This window comes from Xenopus laevis, chromosome 3L (assembly GCF_017654675.1).
Source record: "Xenopus laevis strain J_2021 chromosome 3L, Xenopus_laevis_v10.1, whole genome shotgun sequence".
NCBI lineage: Eukaryota > Metazoa > Chordata > Amphibia > Anura > Pipidae > Xenopus > Xenopus laevis.
Genome location: NC_054375.1, coordinates 65,997,182 through 66,024,594, shown reverse-complemented (window position 1 = coordinate 66,024,594; position 27,413 = coordinate 65,997,182). Strand labels below are relative to the sequence as shown.

Below are 27,413 nucleotides of genomic sequence, written 5' to 3'. Positions count from 1 at the left end.
ACTCTGAAATGCAGGTTGCTCACCAATATTCATTTTTTTTCCAGTATATGGTTTATAACTATATATAGAATTCTTGACCTAACAAAGTATATTTTAAGGGTGTTAATATATTGTAAAGGACAACATGGTTGTACAGTGGTTAGCATTGCTAAATTGGAATCCTGTGTTGGGCTGGTGTATTCAATTCTGACCACTATTTGAAGGTTCCTAGTTGTGTTTTCCTAGGTTCTCTGGTTTTGAAAACAGTTGGTTAAATGTTCAATGGTTTTAAAGCCATTTGTAAATTAAACTGCTTTTGCAACCAATATCTATCTGTTTACATCTTCCGCACTCCTGCCTCTGACTCCTGTATCAAGTTCGTAAGCCAGCTGATTAAAACACCTAAAGGAAAACTGACTCCTGTTGCTTTACTTTAAGAGTCAGACCAAACACTGCTTTATAATGCAATTACCTTTACAAATAACAGGGAAAAAATATATTTAAACTGCTATCACAGTGCTCGGATTTAGCTAACAGCTTGAGCCTCTGAAGCCAGAGGATGGCAAATAGCTACCCTATAAGCATAACTCAGAGACAATGCCCAAGCAAGCAAGCATTTATTCATCTAAGGACAGACAGATGTAGGTTAGCATTTCCACCTTATATATAGTCATAGATATACAGTTCTTCATTAAAGGAACAGGAACACCAAACAAATATAATGTACTGTTGCTCTGCACTAGTAAAAGCTATGGGGCTGATTCATTAAGGGTCGAATATCGAGGGTTAATTAACCCTCGATATTCGACTAGGAATTGAAATCCTTCGACTTCGAATATCGAAGTCGAAGGATTTAGCGCAAATTCTGCGATCGTACGATCGAAGGATTATTCCTTCGATCGAACGATTAAATCATTTGAATCGAACGATTAGAAGGATTTTAATCCAACGATCGAAGGAATATCCTTCGATCAAAAAAACTTAGGAAAGCCTATGGGGACCTTCCCCATAGGCTAACATTGAGTTCGGTAGCTTTTAGCTGCTGAACTAGGGGGTTGAAGTTTTTTTTAAAGAGACAGTACTTCGACTATCGAATGGTCGAATAGTCGAACAATTTTTAGTTCGAATCCTTCGATTCGAAGTCGTAGTCGTAGTCGAAGGTCGAAGTAGCCCATTCGATGGTCGAAGTAGCCCAAAAAATACTTCGAAATTCGAAGTTTTTTTACTTCGAATCCTTCACTCGAATTTAGTGAATCTGCCCCTATGTGTTTGCTTCAGAAAGACTACTATAGTTTATATAAACAAGCTGCTGTGTAGACATGGGGAAAGCCATTCAATCTGGAAACAACGCACAGGTTATATAGCAGATAACATATAGAACCCCATTGTATTGGACAGCGCTTATCTGGTATGTGCTATGTAACCTGTGCCTTTTCTCCTTTTTTCCAGCTTGAATGGCTGCCCCCATGGCTACACAGGAGCTTGTATATAAAATATAGTTGTGTTTCTGAAGCAAACACACAGCTTTTACTAGTACATGCTAACAGTATATTATATGTTAATTACTTGCAAACACTTTAATTTTTGGTGTTACTGTTCCTTTTAACATGTAAAATTAATTTTTAGACTGATATCCCATTTCTGTCTATATATATATATATATAAATATATATATATATTACACTCAAACTATGGAGTATGTAAATACTGCAATAAGAGCTCTTAAATTTGGTTGTGTGTTCCCTGTGATTGCCATAAAGTCCCCATTTTTGTACGCTAGATGGATTTGCATCACTTAAGTCATCTGTACAGATTCTTGAATGGAGGAAAAGCACACTATACAGAACATCCTTTTGACAGTTGGTATTTCCTGGTATGTTCATTTACAAGTAACGTATCACTATAAAATAGGTCAGGATAATTAAGAGAACACAGTGTTAAGCTGGCCATAGATGTTGAGATTTTTAAAAGATCAGATCCTGATCGTGAGACCACGATCTTCTCAGAACGATCGTACGATCGTACGAATCTACCATCAACTAAAAAGACCAATTTACCAGGAAAACAAAGGGGAGCTGCCTGCTTGGCCCTGCAAACATAGAGAGATTGCACTGGGACCGACAAAGATTTTTTGACCTGGCCGATCAATTTCCCGACAGATGTCGGACGAAAAATCGCAAGATGTACGATCGTTCGAATACCACTAACCGCACGATAATTTCGAAGGATTGGTCGGGGTTCCCTAAAATCGGTCGTTCGGCAAGAAGAATCGTCGCGTCTATGGGGACCTTTAGAATTCCTTTAGGCAGATACATTTAAGACCTGATTTGCTAACTAACATCTTGTTTAATTAGCTGCGGTTGCTTCAGAATAAACAGTAGGTGCTTCACTGGCATAGTATTGCTTTCTCTTACTAGTCAAACTGGGGACTGTTATTCTTATAATACAAAGGGTCTTCATAAAATGTTCTACAAAACAAAGGAGTGCTCAGAATGATATTTATATAGTGTATAGTATAGTGAGAAGACAGAAGAATGAATACTGTGAAGCTTTGCATAGCATGGCTGAACACATTTAGTTCACAGAATAAAGTGACAAAAATAATGGCCCCATCTAAAATGCCAAGTTATTCAGTTATTTGTGCTGTAGTTGTTTGACTTAGCTATACCTTTTAATAGTGAATACCAATCCCATATTATTTTCTTCAGTTTTTTCATGCTGATATTTTGCTATTATCATCAGCTGCTTTTTTTTTTGCAGTATTTCTATAGAACATATGCACAGGAGGCTTTCAAGGTAGGATAATAGAATACCCTCGCTGACATGCTAGTCCTGGTTGTTATAGAATATCTCAACAAAGCAATAGTCACATTATAATATTAACTCAGCTACAACAAAAAAAGGGGACCAAGAGGACAGCTTTAGACTAGCAAATAAATGTAAGAGAAATCACCAATTGTGGTAGACTGAACCCATATACAAGATGATGCATGGAAATGTGTTAGTCTTGAAAATCATAACCCCATCCTATATATAGTAAGGCCACAGGCAAGTGGCAAACTGACCCTGTTGGTGTAATGCAATTAAATGCTGGCTGCTTTCTAGATAAACTACAAATTGAACACATAAATAACTCATATTCATATTGAGTCCCTGTCCCAGGAATCTTTCTGCTGCACTGAAATATAGCAGTGACCTTATAAGCAGAAATTAGTTATTGGTGTCTACTCTGAAACTGAAACCAGCTTCTGATATATTCACAACACATTCACATTGTTATGTGTCCATTAGGCATGCTGTATCTGCCAGATATGCAGTTCCTTGTTTCTAGAATGGATGTATTATAGAAAGTTTCAAAGAAGCCCAATACTTACAGCTTTTCTGTAGTAACGTTGGACAAGTTGCACCAGTTTCCTGTTTGGAATGGCTTCCATGTCAGCGACTGATAACATTTGTCTGTTGAGGAGACTGTCTGCCCATCACTTTCATAACCATGCACATCAATGATGCAACTGGATGAAAGTGCTGCAATGAGATCCATGTATAAATGAATGTAAATTAATGAATGTATTTTTTTTTACAATACACAAATTGTCAGGGAGAAGAAACACTATAATTTTAAAAAAAATAATTTATACAGTTACCAAGATTAAGCTACAGGATGCCCATAGGATACACAGAGCATACATTTATAAAACTAGGAAGGGGTTGTGACTGTGTGTGTGTGTCAGATGCAAATGTTTCATATTCTACATAATGTTACTTGTTGTTTTAACTAAAAATGTTTTATTCTGATAACAGTATGTCCATAAATAATTGCCTGTGAGTGTGACCTATTCTGTAAAAAAATCATACCATGCAAGTAACTATATTGCTCGGCCACTGTTATACATAATTCTATAAAAAAAAATCTTTGTTTTTCACATCACTGATGAAATACTTTGCCGTGAACCATGTTAGTCTAGTGTAATTTGTATACGGTATGTAAATTTATAGTAAAATATTGTAAATCTTAAGGCAGAACAGTAGCCATATCTATGTTGTAGATCCTAATATAACCACCTTCTCTCAAGTGATCTGTCTGGTTTCAGCCATTCTGGACCTCACTGTAACCTGCAGAGAAATCTTAGGCCGTACATAGAGCTTACAGTCTCTGGTGGATATCATACAGAAAATAAAAAATAGGTTCGCAAAGTCCACCAAGGTTTGGACATTGGCCCTTAAGTTAAGGAAAGGTAATGTAGTGTTGTAACATTTCAAAAGGTAGGCTCTGAGTTTGTTTTGAAGTGGTTCAGAGAGTGTTCCTTACTGAGAAATTCAGGGATAGAATTCTGGAGATAAGGAGTAGCAAGATAAAAAAAAAAAAAAAAGGGTTTAGACGAGATGCCACTGGGTGTGGATGAGACAGTATGGACTTTTTTTTACCATTCAACTTTAATGGTCAACATGGGGCCAGGGACCACTTACAAATAGAGGACAAACTGCTCAATCAATCATTCTGAAATAGTTCTAGGAATACCTGGCATGGCATATTAGTGTTCACCCCAAAAATCTAATTGACCGTCATGCTATGCATACAGGAATATACAAGAGTATTTAATGATCATTGCTTGGATTTATATATGAGCTGCTGCTTTTATACAAAACTCGATCTGAAAGTACAATTCCATGAAATTAGATTTCAACTAACTCCTCTGCAGTTTGCCTTTAGCAACTTGGAAACCAGCAAGCTGTAGATATCAATGTGTGCATTAATAACTACAATAATAAAAGGCAATAGTGACGCTCAATGAAACACTATAGCTCATAAACACAAGATTTTGGTTATTTTTCTAGTTTAGCATTTCCTCTGCAAAGTTGATGGAATTGTGTACTTCCTCAACCTCATGTATGTAACCATGTTATAGAATATCAGGGGCTCCATCATGCAGCTGACACAACTGAATAATTTTCTTGAATATCTAGGGCAGGGGTCCCAAGACTTTTTTTTTTTAACCTGTGAGCCACCTTTAAATGCAAAATGAGTTGGCGAGCAACACAACCAAGAAAAAAGTGCTTGGGGATGCAAAAACATGGCTCTGATTGGCTATTTAGTAGCCCCTATGTGAACTGGCAGACTATAGAAGGCTCTGTTTGGCAATACATTTTGGTTTTATGCCACTAAAACTTGCCCTCAAGCCAGGAATTCAAAAATAAGCACCTGCTTTAAGGCCACTGAGAGCAAAATCCAAGTGGTTGGTGAGCAACATGTTGCTCATGTGCCACTGGCTGGGGATCACTGGTCTAGGGAACGTAAAGGGATTTTACATTGACCCCTAGAAATTTCTAGTAAAAGCACTGGTCGTCAGTGATAAACTGTTGTTTAGATACATTCAGGAAAATTATATAACTTATAACTAGAGTTCTCCATCTAATCACTGAGATCACACATACAATACTGCTGGTCTCTTGCACTTGACCTCCTGAAAAACTTTAAAAATTACCCAAGGTATTCCAGTTCTTTCACCTAATATCAATAATAGCAATTTGTTTATACTATGTAACATTATAAACTGAGTTGTGTTTTACATTGTTGAGTGTCCATGCTCCACGGTGACCACTTGTCTTTTTCATCCAGATGAGAATGTTTCCTTTTTTTATTTGGTGACACCTCACCACTAAAAATGAAAAAATACATATAATATTGGAGCTGTAAACTATAGAAATCATAGATAATATTGATATTTAAAGCTACACATGGTTAGTCTTAAATATGGATACATTTATGGCATTAGTCACAAAAACACAGCCTTTAAGAAATAATTGTAGTATTTTCAGAAGTAACCAATTCATGGAATGTATAAAATATACTAAGGTGGCAATTGTGGTCTATAAATACCAACCTTCCTGGGATAATAGAATGTAGATCTAACTTGAACATTTTACAATGGGAATTAAGGTTAAACAAAAAGGAATTGACAATTGCTTTTCATTACCTGATAGTTTGGGACAGGGGCTGTTGAGTAAAGGGATAGTTGTAGCCTGTACAATTTGGCAGAGCAGAGCCATTCCAATGTGTCTCAAGGTTATTCACTTTCATGCAGGTGTCTGGAGAAGGACCAAGAGAGTGGCTCCCAGGGCTGGTGTCTATGGACCTTTCAATATATCTGCAGGATCCTGAAGGTGTGGAAGATGTGTGCTGAAATCCATTGGACCAGCAAGATGAATGCATCAAACCTGACAGAGAATAAATAAATCCAAAACAGTTTATAGAAACAACCACATTCACTGGTTTAAATGATATCCTGGCTACTGCATAGAACACCATAAAGAAGCACATAAGACAAACACACCAATTGCAAGTTCCAAGGGGACATCACTAGGTTATATTTCAGCAATAAGGTATGTGCACAATGTTTTGGGGCCTGTGTCCATCCTTCCGAAAATAAGTAATTATTGATGGTATAGTGTAATAATCAAAATACATGTTCGTTGTTCAGACTGTCTCTTCTCTTTATTTTGCTGGCTTACCTTCAAACCTTCCATCCTTCCTCAGGCACAAAAGCAGGAAAATGTAATAATGTGCAGAATCAATAGCTTATTTAGGTCCTCAACACTCTTAATATGGTCATTGCTTTACCCCCAAGTGTAAATACATGAATCATGTAAATGGCAACGTGTGTGACATAATATATTTTAAAAATCACATTGTGTGTGCTCTAGTGTGTCTTTAAAAACTTTGGTGCAACTGGAAATTGAATGAACATGTACTTTTATGTTCTTATAGTATTTTGCCATTGTATTGATTATTGTGCCACATTATCAGTATTTACAAGGTAGGGGTTACTACGATTTACAATTCCTATCTTGGGAGGAACCAAGTCTGTTTCTTTTGCTAATATAATATAGCAGAAGCTAAGGTCTTCTGTAGTGCTATACTAAACAGACCATGAACAGGGTTATGCAGGTCCACTCAGCAACATTTGGACAATTTGTTGTGAATCTTAGGAAAAGATTGTGTGATATTAAAAAGACATGAAGTGAATTTTCCTATGGTTGCAGCGTGCAACGGCCATATAGGCAAATATCAGCTGAGATACAGTATACTAGGAAATGCTGTGGGGTAGCACTTCCCAATCAGCACACACTAGTTGCTCAGAGAATATTAGTATATATTTCAGACCCTTGACCAGTGCTATGCTAGACACACGACTAATGACTGTACATTTATACTTGGTTCAGTCAATCAATGTGACCCTTCCCTGACAGCTCAGTTATGATGTTGGAGCATGCCTTTCCTGCAATCAGCAAATGGCCAAGCCTAACTTGAGCTCACTATACTAGATAGGGCCACAAAGCATAAGGTAGCTGCTCATGCTGCAAATGATTAACTTAGAATGCTGTGTAATGTAATACATATAATTCTATTTTACAATACTACTATATTTAAGTAATAGATTGTGAAGAATCTACAGTTATTCTAAAAAAAGTAGCATGGACACTTTGATTATTTAGCATAAAACAGTGAGTTAGAAATTAGCCTTCCTGCCACACTTTCATTCATGTCAACCACAGCTCCCTAACTTTTAAATTCAGTTTCAGGGAAACTTTATCACACGCAACTGGTCCAACCTATGCTCTCCAGGAGCTAGTGGTGAATACTGTGCAACATTATGTACTTACCATTGATTTGTGGCGGTGAACATGGTTCTGATCCAGAATCAGGTGGCGAATCGGGTAACCTGGGTTGAAGAAATAAACGTTGATTTCTTGTCACATAGCTGTGACCATTGACATGGAAATATTAGTAAATTATTTCCTTTTGAAATGTCTTTTTGAAAAAGTGACAGAACTAGTTACTGGGTTCCTCATCAATATTTTTTCACCCAATTTATGATGCAGGTAAAAACACACTACACTGCATTTCAGTAGAGGGTATAAGGTGAAAAGACCCTTTATATATGATAGCAAAGACTCTAATCCTATGATTTTACTAAGTCACACAGTTGGTCAGACAAGAAAGGAGTAGGACAAACAGAAGGAATTCTGGGAAGGAAGCCCTGAATCTTTGCTAAAAATTCCCATTTACATGAAGCTTACCCACTGGGAAATGATTTTCTTGTCGAACCCACTTATGCTAATTGGCAAATCCTAGCTGTATATTTGTTTTTAATCTGGTAACAAAACTGTATGTCCACACCAGCATTCATGTATTTATATTCAGGCATACACCTACAGAGCTGCTGTGCCAAATGAAGATAAATGACCAGCGGGTGTTACATATATTCTAACAATCAAGTAAAGAGATGAAAAATCTGTATATATTTTTTTAAAATATGCTAGATAGAAAGTAATAATAATAATCTCTTACAGGGGTCCAAAAGCAAAATCACTGCTGATATATTGTTCCAACATGCTTGTGTCCACCATTGGGTTGTCCAAAGCTCTGTGCACATCCTGACCTTTTTAATGGGAAAATAGTAAAGATTAATTATAGTGCTCAGATTGCACACATAATATGTAATAACAGTATATATAAATTAAATTGAAATTGGATTACCACATCATTACTCGGTCACAGTTTAATTACAGATGACATTGCATTGTATCTGTAACCTGACAGTCTGGATATCTCTCTCTGCTACATATTCATAATTGTGAAATAGAATTGTTTTTCAGATAAAAGAAATGTGTCCACGAAGATAACCTTTAAATCTCCTGGAACTTGGTGTTCCAAAAAAATACAGTTTAAGAAGATTATTTATTAACGGTCGAATTTTAGAGTTATGTGAGCTTTTTTAAACCTCACATGAACTCGAAAGAACTTACAACTCGAATGGATTATAATTTAAGAAAAAACTTGAATGAAAAAAAACTGGAATCGGTGAATTGATCGAATTGCTGGCATCATATAGAATTGATCGAGTTTTCGAGCAAAACCCACCGAAAAAAAAAAGAAAATATCATGAAGGCTATTAACATCTTCAAATGGTTCAAGGGACGTCTGCTATCAGTAATGTAATTAGCCGGCGCTGGGCCCCCCACCCCCCTCCAGAAGCAATCTTCTTACCGGCTACGTGGGCACGTGAACCACCTGCTCCCCCAGTAGTTCCGCCACTGTCTGTCATTGACTACATGACCTTGATAGGTTTTAGATGGTGTATTTTCAGATTCAAGCTATTTCCAGGGGGGGTATAACAAATCTCAAAAATTTGAGTTTTTAAAAACAAACAGGGTTTTTTTTAACCCGAAAAAAATTTGGACCAAAAAGTAACCTGAAAAACTTCTCAAAAAATTTCTCGTGGAAAAACAACTCTACCCTTAATAAAGCTGACCCTATATGTCTTGCACATTTATTATAATCTACAACCTGAAACTCCCATTTCCATGGTGAATTTGGGCAAGCACAGCAAGATAGACTTGGTAGGTTGCATAGAAACTAAATATAACCTGTCAGAGAAAAGTGAAAATAAAACAAATACAAGGGACATTAACAACATAACTTGTACACTTGATGCTAATGTTATTAAAAGGTAGCAAGGTCAGCATCTTTCCAAAACAAGGGGGGCATATAATATAATATATACAGTATAAATATATATACATACATGAATTATCTATTATATATTATGTATATATCTTTTGAAACTCTGATATTAGAAACTAAACACATTTTCATAGATTAATGATGAAAACAACCATTATTATTCAGTGCAGAATTGCTCTAATTGGTTGTGTATGCTTTCATGGTGCACTTTGTTTCACAATAACATGAACAAGCAATACACTGTATTGTTTTATAGGATGATATCTAACATATATCATGATTTAATTATAAGTACTTGTTCCCTTCTCAAAAGAAATGCAGAAGAGTAGAGTTCATTCACTTACAGAAGTCTATATTGTACCAATGAAATGACTTATTACAACAAAACAGAAATCTAGTTTAATAGATTAATGTTGGTTTAGCCATGCAGTTTGTTCAGAGCTAAAGGTTACACACACCCAGCTCAAATAAGCTAAGATAATAAGCACCAACAGTTAATCTGATGATCAGAAGTTTAAATTCAGCTTCACCATTCATCCCCACAAAAAAGGAGAAGTAGGCCTTTGTGTATATATAATGTTTAATTCTTAAAGGGCACCTGTTACCCTAGAATAGTTTAATCCACCAAACGTGCAGGCTAATAGAGCCTACACTCCAGTTGGGGGAAACAGTAGTTTGTTTTTTTAATTGCTCCCACTAGCGCTAAGACACCCACACTCATGCATAATGAGCGAGTGCCCCAATTCATTATGTGCATGTGTATGACGTCAAAACATGGGGACCTTCGTCAGATGCTCACTGTGCACATTGTGCAGATTCAATTCAACTTTTTGGGTCGTTTTAATTAGTCCTAGTTGGATAAATTTTATTAATAAATTTCTATTAGAATTTTGAATTTATGGGAGTTTCAAAAAACTCACATGAATTCGAAATTAGACCCTTGATAAACGTGCCTTCCTTTGTAACTGTTCTGCACTGGTAATTGCAAGATATAGTCAAAAGCCATAGATTTTTCTTATTACAACAATAAGAAGAAAGTAGGCGCAACAAAACCCACTTTTACTTCTGACCTATTTGTTTTCTGCTGCAAACTATTCCCTTCTGTTGTGGGACTTAGACAAACAGCAGGAACAGTTGGCTGTATCAGGTGATACTGGTAGAAGTGATGCACCTAATCCAGCATTCAGTTTGGGGTTCTGCCTTTTTCAGCAGGATTTGGATTCGGCCGATTCCAAGTGCCTGGCTGAACCAAATCTGAATCCTTAAAATCATGTGACTTCTCATCACACAAACATGGAAGTGGAAATTTGTGGGAATTCGGCTGAATCCCAAAATATGGGATACAGTGCATCCCTAACTGGAATGTTAAAGGGGTTGTTCACCTTTAAGTTAACTTTTAGTATGACGTAGAGAGTTATATTCTGAGATAATTTGTAATTGGTTTTCATTTTTAGTTTTTGAGTTATTTAGCTTTTTATTCAGCAGCTGTCCAGTTAGCAATTTCAGCAATATGGTTTTTAGGGTCCAAATTACCCTAGCAACCATTTATTGATTTGAATAAGAGACTGGAATATGAATAGTAGAGGGCCTGAATAGAAAGATGAGTCATGAAAAGCAGCAATAACGATACACTTGTAGCCTTACGGATCATTCATCTTTAGCTGGGGTCATTGACCCCCATTTCAAAGCTGGAACCACCCCTTTAAGTGAACATGAGCCAGCTATCGGTGACTGGCTCCAGCATATTGAAAGCAATCCAGAATGCATAAATTGCTCTCTTCACCTAACAACATTCATTTGCTACAGGTGTTTCTAAAGTCAGTCTTGCAGCATGATTGAGTCAATAAAAATAAAATATAAACCCAAGGCTAGTTAGTTAAATATCCAGTAAACGATTTTGGCAGATATGGCTCGAAAAACAGGGAGTGAAGGTGTCTGCTTAATAACGTATTACAAGAATTTACCACCATACTCATAGCTACTGCTGGCGTTTCCTTTTCTTTTTACAAAATACATATATTTCTGTAATGCCTCTTGTTTTGGATTCTTGCAGCTCCTATCCCCCCCATTCCTACTTTTCCATTCTGAGCTTCATTACATGTATCTCCTGACTAAGCTATGGTGACTTCCTCCTGTTGAGTTAAGTAAAGAGTTACTTTGACATCTAAGGTTAGGGCATATCATTTGTGCCATAGGATGAATTTACAAGCACTGAGGCCTTTGGTAAACATTTCTTTGCCCTTGGATATTATCTAGCAAAATGTTATTTTTATCAGTTTTACTTGCTGCAGGTAACATTCATTTACCAACAATGAGTCGTGTCAGTGGTTTTCAAGTATATATCCATAAAGTATTCTTTTGAACTTAATTGTCAACACATCATACAAGCAGTTGGAAGGCCATGCTCTAGATAAGTAATTTTAACTTTATTTTACTATAGAAAAGAATGCGACCTTCCGGCTGCTGGGAATACTAGATTATCCATGCAGAAAACAAAGACAATCCATAACCAAGGACTATAAAAATGTCCTCCTTTGGCTAGTGTCACTAGGTTAATCATAGCTGCCTTGGGAGCTAAAGTGAAAATACAAACACTTTATCAATACCATACAGTGCGCAGTAACAATTCTACTGCTTCCACATTCTATTCTTTTATAATAAACCATATCAATATTTCCTAACCTGATGCAGAGCTGGATATACATATATTTATAAATTGTACAATGTTCTAAAGAAGAGTTAGACCACACCAGTGTCCCCCAGGGTTATCAATAAATAGACTGTTACAGGTGCAAGCCAGTTGTCTAAAGTTGATTAAAAAACTATTAAAACAGGGTGTAATTTTACTTTAAAAAACAAAGGGAAAGACATACACAGCTTCAACTGCAATTATAAAACCAATGAAAATTTGTAATTAGTGACTATTGTAAATTTACAAAGAATTATATTGTCTTTTGTTATGCAAAAATTAAACAGTTTTTGGGATGAGGATATCTTTAAAAATTCAATAACATGCTGGAAGAACACATGTGGGTTTTAACCCTATTTGTCAGATACATTTGCCATTTTCAATAGGACCCCCAGTCCTGCATGTGTCACCTGTAGTTGTGAAAACTCAAGGCAATGTGATTAAAGGCCCCTGCTGGTGAGACAGTCTCTGTGCCTGTATCCTTAGAATTTTTCCATATATAAGAGATGTTTTCATGGATGCAGATATGGTCCTGAACAAATAAGTATAACATGTTAAAAAAACAAAAACATAAGGTTTCTGTTTGCTGAAGTTCTAGAGCACTAACCTACTGTATGTAAAACAGGCAAATATTTAGAAAATATTTGTAATATACCAAGATTATGCAAGAAAACCACAACTATTATAACTATGTCATGAAATGTAGCAACAATACATTATATTGGCTCCAAAACTCCTGAAACTACATTGAATATCTTTGAAGCCTGCTTGGGGTAGAAATACTTAAAACAGAATAACATTGTTAAGTAGAAAGTTAGACTAGCACTTTCTTTTAAAAAAAAAAAAAAATATATATATATATGAGCAAGCTAATTCCAAAGCAATGTGTCAGATTGCTCAAGGGAAGGTTTATGTAATATAAGACTTGGCAGTGGATCCAGACTTTACATTGAAGGTACTGGAGTAGCTGTCCTGGGACCTGCTGTAATATAACTGCAACATTCACCTCTGCAGGTTTGATGGTCAAAAAGTAAAGGAACTTATATTCTGTGTTCTGTGAGGGCAAGAAGATCAAGTACGAGAAGTAGTAAGGACTAAATATAGATAGAACAGAGATCAGGGGTTCAATCAAGTGGTTGGCTCAAGGTTTGGATATGGCCTATTAACTTTCACATTACAAATGCTGACTCATTTTAACCTTATACGTCAGTCATTTTGAATGCTCTTTAAGACACAAAAAGAGTGTGCCAAGCAGATATTCACATGCCACGACTGTGGTATTTTTGTGTATGCTTCTAAACTTCTAACCCCACACAAAATTAGCCTGACTGTGCATATTTGCTATGTTCTGTTCTGCTGGAACAAAAAGGTACCTAGGAGCAGGTCACTTGAGTTGAGTGACAAAACAGTCTATTGGCTCTGTGTATCTTTGAAAGGGGCTATTCTAAAGCAGTGCTGACCAGCTGTTCCCACATTGTAGGTGAGTTATTCATAGTAGTACACTTTTGGGAGAAGGTGCTTTATGATGTCACATACAGTACCCCCTTAGCCTACAATAAGATTACAGATAAAGAACCCCATATATGGTATTTTCTATTAGAGGAAATAAACTGTTTAAGACACAGAAGTGATTCATGAACAATGGTGTTCTACAGTGGATTCATTAAATAAATATAAACATATGTACCACTTGGTCAGGTTTCCTGATCCTTGGCTTTATGCACCAGTTTTTTTATTAATACTTCAATAAAGCTCTTTATTATCCTGTATCTGTTTTACAGATTTAGAAACTTTGACTTTATTAACCAGTTTGCTGCAATGACCAGTACAAAAACGAATAGTTATGTAAGTAATTTCTATCCTGTGCTTGATAAAGTTTTCTTTGAATCAGAAGGCATGATTGTATTGCACTGGATTTGCATGTCCCACTGGCATTTACCCTTTATCTGATGCATAAAGAAGCATTCGCTCATTTCCGGTGGCCATACACGGGCCAATAAAAGCAGCCGACAGACCGAGTCTATGGGGCCCTCCGACGGGCTTCCCCGATCAATAAGAGTCTGCCAGATGTCGATCGGGCAGGGGTATAAATCCCATCAGATTGCGGACCGAATCTATTTGTTGATGAGGTCCTACGATCCAACCGCTTGTAAACCTTTCATTATGATCCGATTGTTGGACCCTATGGGAGAGATCTGCTCATTTGGCAACATGACCAAATGAGCGGATGTCTCTGTGTATGGCCCCCTTAAGTCATTGACACATGGGCTGCACATTTAGTGAAAGCTGTGACCATAATACAATTCTATACCAATAGCCATGTCCCCATGAGTAGTGTCACCAACCAGTGGCGCCAGTCAGCTTTCCAAAGTGAAACAAAGTAGTATGCCACTAAGTGGTACATTTGTCATTCACCAGAATTGGAAGAGGATGATAAGGCACTGGGTGTTTTGATCAGCATTGTTCTTACTGAGAGGACTGTATTGATCAAACATTTGTCATAACAGATAGATAATACGTACTACATACTCTGAAAGTAAAAAAAAAAATTTCTAGAAAATAATGCATATTTTTTAACAAAGCAGACTAAGAGACACAGTTATAAAAACAGATCTGCAATTTAACAAAAACAAAACAGCAAGTTGATTTAGAAGCATTTACAATGCAGTACCATATTGAAGACATAAAGGACATTACTAATATGCCTGTCTCTTCAACTAATGTCAATCAGACCACTTATCATTGTACAACATACAACATGGCTTGTACCATATTCAGCACTACCAGCATCTTAACACACTTTAACAGAGATTTCCAAAATGAGGGACTAGATATATCTTGAGTAACCCAAGACAGTCAGCTCCAGTGAAGAGACCTCAACTAACCCCATGTCATTAGGGTGATAATGGGCATTTTGGAGACCTAAACCCAATATATTTTCAATGGTGATAAACAGCAATTTGGATAACTGCAACATTTCAAGTTGATTTTAGCTGTTCTTGGAATTGGCACGGAACAATTCATTCTCCAATTATAGTGTAAATGTGTGTTTCAGTACAGTGACCTACAGACACAATATAATATTCACTTTACTCTCACTGCACTAAAATCATCAAAGCTAATGCCTCATCACTTACTAAGGGCTTCACCTTTGTTACTAATAAATTTAATAATTCCATGAGTATCCTGAAGAGAAAATTAAAGTCTTGCCTTGTATTTTAGCCACGAAACACTTGACTCCTGCTTAACCCTACTGCGCAGTTTGAGAATGTGTGTCTTATCATTCCATCAGTAAACAAGTAGAAAAAAAACTCAAGGAACAAAAGTATTTACACTGGTAACTTTCAGTCTAAACCAGACCTTTTAAGTAAAACAACTCACACCACCCTCAGTATATGAAAACATTTTGGATATTCCACAGCATATGTTGACTTTAATCTCTTCTTATTTAAACCATCACATCATTTATCTCATGAAAGCTTGTTCCAGATTTACTGCTTATGTTAACAATATTGTTGTGTTATTAAAAAAAAAGTTAATTAAATATTCTTACAATCTGGAAATGTTACAGAAGCAATTGAACACAATCTGTTTCTCCACCTGATCATCAATGTAGATAAGAGTGGAAAATGAGGCAATAATAAACAAAAAGAAAAGGCGTGATATACTTGTACAGGATGTCTCATACTGTCCCACTGTGCTATATACCAGCAGATATCTGTCATTTGCACAAGGCTTCTGGGGTAAAGTTGTACAATGGCGGCAGCAGGGTGTTGTGCAAGAAAACGTGAAACTGCTGACAAGTGATGGTTTTGCTTTATATAAACAAGTTCAGAGTTTAAATGTTGATATGTTGTACTTTTTACGTTTCCTACAGAAAATGTTACTTCAACAAAAGTAACCCCCCCCCCCTTTTCTTGTCATCCCCTCATAATATTATTTAATGGAAAGTGCCCTGGCTAACTTGCAAGGAGCAGAGGCAGGTAGACATTTTTGTGCGGAGTTCCGTCTGTCTCTGGACTGTGTGCTACAGCCAGGACACTTTCCTATTAATAGGATTTTGCTTATCTTATATATTTGCCCAACTGAAGAGGGTTCAGTGCACCCTTAAAACAATTTGTATGTTTATTATCATTCTGGGCCCCATCATACTACCCCTATAATTAGGGGTAAAATAGTGCTGCATTATAAATTAGCTCATGTGAGCAGTGCTTGGTTAATCCAGCAAATGACAACTATATTTCCGTTACTTTTGCCTATTGCTGCTCAGATAATGGCAGAACTAAAACAGCCTTATAGCAAAGAACTATCATACTGAAGCATCACCATTTGGAGCAGATAGCCAGTGGTGTAGATTAACGCTTTATCATTAAAGGATAACAATACAGTTGAACCCCCATTTTACATTTTTAAGGGGATCATAAGAAAATAGTGGAAAATCTGGGAAAATGTGAAATTTATTCTTCAAGTACTCAGAGGATATAGACACAGGAGTCCGTTTTACTCTGAAATACAATATTTACTGTGTGGGTTAAACATTGCAGCATTAATGTTTATTTCACTAATAATAACACAGAAGTTATTTTTGGAGACATCAGGACAACATTTTGGTGTAAAATCTGGGAAAATATAATGTAAAATGCATTAAAAATTGGTGGGACCACAGAAAAAGATGTACTGTATAATCAGGGGATGTAAAATTGAGGTTTCACTGTATACATTTTCTTTCACACAATTTAGTTCATATCTAGAATGACAGAAGCTTATACAATTATCACTGACCCCATACAGAACAATTTCTTCAGTTCATTTGTCCATACAAAGGGGTAAATTTACTAAGCGGCAAACATTTGCCAGCGACGGCTTCGCAGCTATCGCAACACTTCACCAGGTGAAAGTTTTCGCTAGCGTTACTTCGGTAATCAAAGCGAAGATGCGCTAGCGGTCAATTATGCTAAGCGCAGCTTTGTTAGAGGACTTCCATTAGGCTAATTTGCATATGGTTGGAAATTATAAAGTTGAATGGACGTATATGTTGCAGCAAATACATTATATTACACAAGTCCAGGGAACCTCAATAAAGAAAATAGAGTTGTTATAATGCTCTACACAGGAGCCCACTGTATAGTTTATGTTCCATATGTTATAAAATGTATGGGGGAACCTGGTTACCCAAAAAAATTTTAAGGACTTTTGCAGGCGATCACGCTGAAAAAAGGAAAAGACGCCAGGGTTTTTTGGGACTTTTTCCACTAAAATTATGATGTAAGTAACAAAAGATTGAGGAAGTTCTATGCACTCCAATGCACTTCGCCTGAGCTGGCAAAAGAAAGTCTGGCGAAAGAGGTAACGTTCAGTATAATCCACATCTTAGTGAATTTGCAGAGTAACGTCCATTCGCCAGAGCGAAAATTCGCCTTGCGATACAGTGCGAATGACCGCTAGCGTGTGTCTCTTTCGCTAGCGAAGTTATGCCTGCGGGCGTTAGTAAATCGGCGAAGTGCCTGAAAGCAGTAACGCTGGCGAATCGTTGCCAGCGTTAGTCACTTCGCCAGAGTAAATCTGCCCCAAAGAAGATAATATATTGTGTTCCAGCCATTGTGTTCCAGTCAATGGAAACCTGGAGAGCCTAGATCAAAGGTTTTAAGACTTTTGGGTTGCAATTCCCTTTACAGGGACAGTCATACACACAGGCCCATAAAATATTTTTGTATCAGTTCCTAAATAATGCAGGAAATGAAGACCATTTAACAAACATCTATACTTTACACTGGACTCCCACCCACTGTTTTGGAATCTCTAGTGAAGCAGCCCCACAGTCCTGGAATGTTTAGACTGTACAGGCCCTGTCCAACCAATCAGTTTAATTTATTCTACCCACTTAAATTGGGGGGTGCCATACTGCCAGATTGTTTTTCAGTTGACCATAGAGCATACATAGAAGCATACAATATCACTGCAATACAGTTCTCTGTAGATAGGAAGCCTTTTCTTTCACTAGGTTAAAATCATATTGGCTTTTGCAAACAAAGGTTTAGAGAGCTGTCATGCTGTTAATAAAGCTCCTTCATTTAAGCTTTATGTTTTATGTGGGAATAATCCTTTATAAGTGAGGATTATCAATTTACAGTTTTCTTTGGTTAATAAATGTAAACATACTGTCCTTTGTTGCTGTTTCCATTTCGTTTTACTAGTCTAATGGATGCCACCCTGTGTATATAAGACAAGCAGTAGTAATTCCATTTACAATAACCTTGTTTTTTTCCAATTTACAGATTAATGTAGACAGGAGTTCAGCCTTGCTAAAGCTTGAATTACAGAGTGGTTTGTCTGCGGGGAGCTCTATTATAGCTGAGCCAAGAATATTAAACTCAGTGAGTGCCCCTCTTAACTACCAGATTGGCCACTTACAACTTTAAAGCAGTTTTTTAACTTCTGTTATAGAATAAGAAGAAATATTTCTCATGTAAATACAAGTTATTCCGTTATTAAGAAACCCGTTATCCAGAAAGCTCTGAGTTTACGGGAAAGCCATCTCCCACCGACTCCGTTTTAAACAATTACATTTTTTAAAATGTATTTCCTTTTTCGCTGTAATAATAAAACAGTACCTTGTACTTGATCCCAACCAAGATATAATTAATCTTTATTGGATGCAAAACAATCCTGTTGTTTAAGGTATGGAGATCCAAATTACTGAAGGACCCCTTCTGCATAATAGGTACCATACCTGTATTCTTTATAAATAAAACAGCTTTTGAGAACTGAATAATTACCTTCAAAGAACTGTTGCAAAGCCTCATTTTCCCCTAGTACATCCAGTCTGTCCATGATTTCCTGTTTACTGAAACACTTTAGCAGAACTGCAGCTTTTACAAGACAAGATGAAGCTTTTTTCTTATGGTTCCAGAGACGACACTGCTAGGCCATGATTCCAGAAAGGAGTTATGCTGTATGTATTCATAACACCTCAAGGTGCTGTGGAAATCCAGATCTACATCATGATTACTACCCTTTCATTCACTCCATTGCCATAAGAAGGACACTAAAATTTATATTTAAAAAGAAATATCAAAGTAAGTAAAGGAAGCTTGTTTTTTTCCCTTTAATTATGAACAGCGGGATAAGAAAAGTTCTATTCTATCCTGGCTGTATGGACCTTTGATCTCAGAGATCTACATAGCTCATGCGCAGACACCTAAGTAATAATCATTACTTGTTATCTATCATTTGTCCTTCCATGCAGCAAAGATATTTTTATGGTTTCAGTGAGTAAGCAGCATTATCCGCCTCTTCAAATCTGATCATGTGTTATGTTCTTTGAGGAAGCAGCATACTTTCAAAGAATGTCTGTTACACTGAAAATGATATGCTCATTGTTATAATAATCATTTCATTAATTAGGAAACCTTACTTTTAACCAATGGGCCCTACTCCCCAAATACCAAACTTCGTTTTTTGTTCCTTCTCACCATCCATCCAACCATTCTGTTCTGTGAATGACTCAAGTAGGGATAAAGTAGCTTTTGTTGAAGTTTTTACTTGTTAATGTATAAAACAGTGAGGCTCAAACTTTTATTAAAAAGCAGTTTTAAGATCTGAAATATAATTTTTTTTTTTTAAAACATTTTTTTATTCGAGCAACATTCAGATACAATTACATCCATCTCAAGGTAGTGACACATAGTTCCAGTACAATTCGGTACACTGTAGCAGTCAGGAGTACATGGCAACAATAATACAAGGTAAGACATTCATACATAGGTCACATAAGGTATATACAGAATACCGTTAATTTAATTGGATGCATAAATCAAGTCACCAGTTAGTCTCGCACGGAGTGAGATGGAGGTTCAAAATAAATTGTCAAGTAGCAAGAATGGTCAGTATGTTGCGGTGTAAATTTAACAACATAAGTAACATGTTAACTGTCGTGTTTGTCATCTTTTAACCCATATCACAGTGATAACCCGTCTATTTTCTCTTTGTTTGTTCGCTGGTTACATTTTGTCTCTGCCGCTGCCGTGCCGGAGGTTACAGCTACATCGTGCATACGTTCAGTCATAAGTTAATAGGGGGATCCCCACTTACAAGTCTCGTAACATACCACTCATTATGTCGAAAACATTCATGCAATTTCACCTTCATCGTGTGTGGTATAATCTCAATAAATGTCTCCCAAGTATCAAAAAACCTTTGAATTATTGAGTTTTTATTTAAAGATGTTTCTATCCAGTCCATGTAAAAGACTCTAACCAGTTTCTCCAGGAAGAGTTTGATAGTGGGAGGGGTGGTGGATATCCAGACTTGTAATATAGTTTTTTTTTGCCACTGCTGATATAATCAGTAGGAGCCTTCTAGCCCCCCTCGAAATTTTGGTATGAACGTGTGGGGTTACGCCCCAGAGCGCCCACGATGCTGAGAGTGGAATATAGTTAACCAAGTGTTTTGTTGCATAATCACGTATCTGACTCCAGAATCCCCTGATGAATGGGCAGGCCCATAGACAGTGCATAAGATTAGCTGCGGTTTGACCACATTTCGGGCAATCGCTACTATCCCTCCTATTCATTTTAAAAAGTATTTCTGGAGTCAGATACGTTCTGTGCAGTAGATTGAGAAACATTTCTCTATAGATACTGGAAGGCAGAGTATACCATAGTTGCTTATACATCCTGAATAAGACCTCCATTGTTATTTCCGGTATATCAATCATCCACAGTTTAGGTCCTGTGCGTAAGCCAGTATAGTCAATGTCGTTCTGCAGAAATTTATAATTCTGAGATATAGCTCCTCTAGTGGAATTAGTTCGTAAGAGGAATTTATCTAAAGAATTATTCCAGTCTGTGTCCGACAAAAGTCGTATGGTTCTGCTAGTGTACATCTGAGCTTGAAGGAAGGCAAATATATTGTGTTGTAGGAACGGAAATTTGGTTTGAAATTGTGTAAAAGTTAAAGGTTTATGACTGCTACCGTCAGTCAGTTGGCGTGTGGTCACCACCCCCTCACATCTCCAGTTTTGATATGTTGCAAGCGTCCGCCCGCTCAAGAAGTCAGGATTCAACAAAAAGGGTAAGTGCAGAGAGTGAACGCTGTTTAGATTATTTTGTTTTCTCAATTCCTTCCATGTCTGCCATGTAGAGTATAATAAGGGGTTGTCTGTAATTTCGTTTGAAAGTTCCGCTTTATGCATATGTAAAATGTACAATAGATTAGTATGAGGGAAGAACTGTTGAACCAGTCTTTTAAGTGTCGTAAGGCAGCTGCCAGATTATATTGTTTAATGTTAGGAAAATTTAGGCCTCCATGCAAGTGGATTGCTGGAGTTTTTTGAGGCTAATTCGTGCTTTTTTCCCATTCCAAATGAAGTTCCTAAATAGTTTGTAGAGTGCTTGAATGTCCCTATCCTTGACTAAGAGGGGAAGGCTTTGTAACCGGTATAACAGTTTAGGGAATGCCACCATTTTTAGCAGATTAGCTCTACCCATGGGAGAAAGGTGATAAGATTGCCAGTGTTTCAGATCTTGTTGTATTTCCTCTATGCTGCGCGTGATGTTGCATGTATAGAGCTCATGTGGTCTTTTCGGTATCTTGATGCCTAAATAAGTGATCTCATCTCTGGCCCACGTGAGATGGTATGTGGCCCCCCCATCTGGGTTTCCCTTTAATTCCTAGTGGCATTATCACTGATTTGGCAACATTGATACAGTATCCAGCAGCTTGTCCAAATTGCTGAATAGTAGAGAGGATATGTGGTAGTGCTTGTTTGGGATTGGCAATATAAAGAAGAAGATCATCTGCAAAGGCCGTGATTTTCGTTTCGTGTTCCCCTACCTTAATACCTTTAAAGGTTGCCATGTCTTGGAGAATTCGTAGGAGGGGGTCCAACGTTAAGTTGAATAGTAGGGGCGACAATGGGCATCCTTGTCTAGTGCCTCTATGTATGGTAATGGGATCTGATATGGTCCCGTTTATCAATAGTCTAGTTTGTGCATTCGTATATAGATTACGTATATAAGTTCCAAAAATGTCGCCTAAGTTCCTTTGGTGTAATATCCGAAATAAGAAAGGCCAGAGTATTTTATCAAACGCCTGCATCAAGGCTTAAAAGGACGTTTCTGCTATTTTGTTGTTGTGTAGAAATTAGTGTCGCAGCTATAGCTGCTCGAATTCCCCTTGTCGAATGCCGATGTTTCACAAAGCCTAACTGATTTTGTGTTAAGAGATCTGGTAGCAGTAATTGTAGTCTTTGGGCTACAATTTTGGATAGAATTTTAAGGTCGACATTCAGCAAGGAGATCAGGCGATAGGAGTGTAAATGTGTTGGATCTTTGTGTGGCTTAGGGAGTAGTGTCGTATATGCCTCTGTTTGCTCCCTGGTAATATCCCCTTTCTGATACATGGTATTGTAAACATTTGACAATAATTGAATAGCGTGCGGATTGAGAATCTTGTAGTATTCTCTGAAATATAATTTAATGTACATATATTATTTTTATTTTATTCCTTTACAACAGTGCAGTCCAAATGTGGCCCTGCAAAAAGATTTTTATGGCCCCTCACCATATCCAATAACTCCATGGACCACTTTTTAGCACATCATAATAATCGTACTCCGATAAATGCCATATGCATGGAAAATCTTGAACAACACTACTTTAAAAGAATGGCAGTTTCTTACACCTATAAGGGTCAGGGCACAAAGGCAGATTCAAGGAGATTAATCGCCCAGCAACAAATCTCCTCTTCCCCGAACTGCCTCCCCTGCCTTCCCGCCAGCTAAAACGTAAATCGACGGCAGGATAGCACTCGGAACAATCTGTTTTCCGAAGTTGCCTCCGAGGACACTTTGGGCGACTTCGGAAAATGAATGTAAACTCAAACCTTTGTCTCTGTGGCTGTAATCGGTATGCTTAGAATTATTGTTCAGCAAAAGCTACAGAGCCACAGATGACTGCACTATGGTTTAAATTACTGTGCATAATATGCATATATAAACACCTTATAAATCAATTAAATTCATTGAAATGTATCAGTCACGCAATACTATAGTCAATACAAATAATCACAAAGCTAAATTAGTTATGGCCATTGTTCTTTGACCATCAAATCCTGAACTGGGCATAAATTCTAAGGGCATACTATTCTAAGGAATATTGTATACACTGGGTCAGTATATGCACTGTCCTACAGATCAGTTCAATCTCACCTTCAAATCTCATCCATGTCATTTCACTGAAAAAATTAAGGTATATGTCACCTTTAAATTTGGAGGCAAATAAATGATGCTGGTTTCGTAGCTGTCATGTAATAATAATCTGAATTATTTACTAATCAGCCTAATATTGTGACATTTATATTCTATATACAGTATATTGTGATTGAACCCCTAAGCTCAGGTAACAAACAGCATGTGCAGTGAATCAGCAGAAAGGAAGATGTGGTACTGGGGCATCTGGGGCATGGTTTTCTTACCTATTATGGTTTTCTTTTATATCTAGAAAATTATTTTTGTGTCAAAAAAAAAAAAAAAAAAATACAGGTATGGGACCGGTTATCCAGAATGCTTGGGACTTACTGGTCTTTCCATAATTTGGAGTCTATAGGAGATGGTCTTCCAGTAATTCTGAACTTTCTGGATAACGGATATTAAAGTTCAGAGTGTTTATTCAACTTTTTGCATAAGCCCAACTGAATGATCTTGAAATGATTTTTTAAAAAAATGGTATATTTTGCCATTTAAAGGATGAATAGGATAAACTCTACTTTTAGTGTTTTCATTCTCTTTCATCTATTTTATTGTGAATAGTTTTCTGTTTCTAGGATGTGAATACCAGCGATGGATAAGACTTTGCTTCTTTGAGCTGTACAGTGTAACTTTACATTTTGAACACTAGGTGTCACTGCATTACAGTAAGAGACAAAATGTCAATAAATGAACTTCTAGTTTGATTTAGCTAAACGGAATCAACTATTTCATTATGTTCTATTTATATTTTAATCGAATCGCTGTGAAAACAGAAATTGTAAAAGGGCATTTTAAGGCCTTTAGTTATTGTGGGGTTACATTTGCATGAGCAGACTTGCCCTGGTAGCTCCTGGCTAACCCGCACGCTTGTGACAAAGGATTAGCCCACATCCATTGCATAAACATTCATTATGCAAATGCATGTGATGTAGGACTGGAATAGATTTGACCCTTCCTACATTACATGAATGTGCAATAAGTGAACTTGGGTATTTAATCCTTAAGAGCATGCGTGGAGCCCAACATGGATACCTGCATGGTGTCCTTAAGTACTAAAACTGTTCTATATTGATATCTACTATGCATTTGCAGTTAGGCGAGTGCCCTGTTTCCCTTTTGCCTGTTGTTTGCCCCATGCATTGATTTGAATAAGATATGAGGGACATCCTTTGCACATCCAAGAACAGCACAAAGATTTCAGATCAAACATCGAATCACTTGTCAATCCACACATGTGATTTACATGATTGTCTGCCCATGTGGTCTTTACTACATAGGCAAAACAATACAGAAGCTTAAGGATAGATTTTTGAAACACAAAAGTGTCATAAAAATTGGGAAAGAAACCACTCCGCTAGTGACACATTGTCGAGAACATAATCACAACATATCATCCTTACGTTTTATGGGAATTGATCAAATAATCTCCCCCGGTGGGGGTGTTGACAGGAACACCTTACTCTTGAGGAGAGAGGCTGAATGGATTTTCCGCCTTGACACCGTCACTCCTATGGGTCTGAATGATACATTGAATTTATCCTGCTTTTTACAGACCAGGTAATTTGGATGGCCTATGCTCAGCCTTTGGAGATGCTCTAAGACTCATAAGAGATATACCTCCTGGTATGTATGACTGCCCTGATATATACAATGGCTGTGGGAAATGTCGTACTTATTTTATTTAATAACACAACTTTTCTTTCTGTTTTAGGGGTTAAACTCATTACCCCATTACATGCTGATTATGCACCCATGTGAGATGTTGGACCAAAGGGACGCGTTACTTGAAGTGTTAAAGCAGTATTGCTTGAGATACATTGCCTCTTATGCCTGTTTCACATGTTGTAGTTTTTTTGCAGATTTCGTGTTTATCGAATGTCCCACTTATGGCCCTCCATTCTCATTCATTAGTGAACCTTTAGATGGTGGAACGCATTTGCGCTCCAGAGGGTATTCCACAATGCATCTTGATTTATAGAATTGCAGTTTGGAGCGTTATACATAATCAAAATGCATTTGAACACTTTACTACTGCATTTTTATATGACAGCACCACAACTATTGTATTTAGCTTCCTCTTCTCTGATTAAATGTGCGAGTTCCGTTCACTTCCGGTTTTTGGAACGCATTTGCGTTCCGGAAGTACTCCCATAATGCATTGGGGATGGTTTGCTCACTTTGCAAACCGGAAGTGACGTCACACGCGCTGATGTGCGATCGTTTGCTACTGATTGACTGTATGTGCCACAAGGTATTTAACTGTCCTGTTTGTACTGCTCTTTCTGCCTTTTTGATTTTTGTGCCCCTGATGTATTTAATTATAGAGTGTGCTTTCCTCTTTTTTGATTTTCATGCATGATTTTTTGGAAACTACAGATGGGTAGTGTCCTGGAGGTTTAGCACCTCGCTTATGTTTACTTTTGTTAGTTTTTGATTTTCTATTGGGGAGTGTGCGCCTTCTACCTCTATGTTTTGTTTGATTTGAATAAGAGACTGGAATATGAATAGGAGAGGGGCTGAATAGAAAGAGGAGTAATAAAAAGTAACAATAACAATACATTTGTAGCCTTACAGAGCATTTGTTTTTTAGAAGGGAGTCAGCGACACCCATTTGAAAGCTGCAAACGTTTGATTGGTGCTAATGTGACCACGGATATTGGGCACCGGCAGAGGGAGTGAACCGCAGGATCCTAGATCAACATTTCACTTTTCTTCTATATTAACAACCCTGTATGTATGCCATCCTGCCGGCTATTCCCATTCTTGCCATTGGGAAGGCCTTTTGGGGAGATTAGTCGCCCGAAGAAGAGATTTGTCGCTGGGCAAATAATCTACCCCAAATCTTACCGTGTGCCACCAGCCTTAAGTTTATGGCAGACGGGACATTTTGTCTCCCATATTGGAGGAGGTTTTTCACTAAATGCTTAATAATAGCTTTACACGGAATTCTGAATCTCTGCCAGTAAAACATTAGAATAGTGCAAGAGCTGGAAATTGCATTCTCCAGTGTTTTGTCTCCTGTGCTGAACATTTAGTGCAAGTAACAAAATGTCTCAAGGCCATTGGGATAAAGACACAGAGCGAGCAACTTAAATACCTCATTTTTGTAACCCCTCTCCCACTGGAAAAAAACCCTGCACCAAATTTCCCCAGCTGACTTGCATCACCTACATTTGCTTGTGCAAGCTCTTCTCAGGCAACATTTGCTTTGAATACAACTTTTTAGACATAGATTATCCAATAAGTGCTTGCAGGTGTTTCCTGTGCTAGTCTGTCATGGCTGCTATTTTTGCATACCTAAACAAAGAAAGGTAAATGTTTACTACTTAACCAAGCAAGAAAAAACAAACACTCGCATATATATTATATATACGCATACATAGAATATTTCTGAATTGTGCTGTACTGTCACACACAACCGCACAAACACATTCAGATGTTTTAATTCATTTCATATGTGAAAAAAAGACTGACAACAATTTCACTACCATTTATTTCTTCATACTGAGGTGGTTCACCAATAATTTACACAAGATGATTGCAAATGCTTATAAGAACCTTAACAGCCAAGCTTCTCCTGCAAGCGCTAGGGATAACTTGCAAGTTAGTCAGAAGATGTCACATCATCTCTTAGTTGTGTAATCTGCAGAATACACAGGAAAGATACATATTGGATAGTTTGCATTATGCAGTCATTTCAGTAAGTGGCACAGGGAAAGCCTGGTACTGCAATGTTCTTTCAATTTGCTAGCATGGAAGAAGTCCAAGAATCATTTGTGAACATTCCGGTAGTGCGCTAAAACTACTCTTTGAAATATCCAAGTTTTGCTTGAGACATTTCTTTCCTAAGTTGCATGACCTCCCAAAACATCTGATCAACTGTAAAAAGGATAGAAAAAAATGAGACAAAGAATGTCACTTTAAATAATAAACATTAGAACGCAGAAGTCCATGTGCACACAGTTTTATTG

At 37.2% G+C, this 27,413-nt stretch overlaps 2 protein-coding genes across 3 annotated transcripts in view; both read right to left on the bottom strand.

Annotated features, from left to right (window-relative positions):
• The window catches only part of myrfl.L (myelin regulatory factor like L homeolog), a 52,716-nt gene extending 33,384 nt beyond the window's left edge, over positions 1-19,332 (bottom strand). Inside the window, exons 1-6 of the mRNA XM_041586350.1 lie at positions 18,971-19,332; positions 8,330-8,420; positions 7,642-7,700; positions 5,955-6,195; positions 5,548-5,636; positions 3,354-3,504 (exon numbers count right to left, since the gene is read on the bottom strand). Coding sequence (XP_041442284.1) covers positions 3,354-3,504; positions 5,548-5,636; positions 5,955-6,195; positions 7,642-7,700; positions 8,330-8,420; positions 18,971-19,025 — 686 coding nt within the window. The 5' untranslated portion in view covers positions 19,026-19,332. The remainder of the gene's footprint in view (positions 1-3,353; positions 3,505-5,547; positions 5,637-5,954; positions 6,196-7,641; positions 7,701-8,329; positions 8,421-18,970) is intronic.
• Positions 19,333-26,917: 7,585 nt separating this feature from the next.
• The window catches only part of rab3ip.L (RAB3A interacting protein L homeolog), a 28,168-nt gene continuing 27,672 nt past the window's right edge, over positions 26,918-27,413 (bottom strand). For both annotated transcript variants that reach the window (XM_018250692.2, NM_001086749.2), the window contains 1 exon segment: positions 26,918-27,321. In XM_018250692.2, the coding sequence (XP_018106181.1) occupies positions 27,245-27,321 (77 nt within the window). In that variant the 3' untranslated portion in view covers positions 26,918-27,244.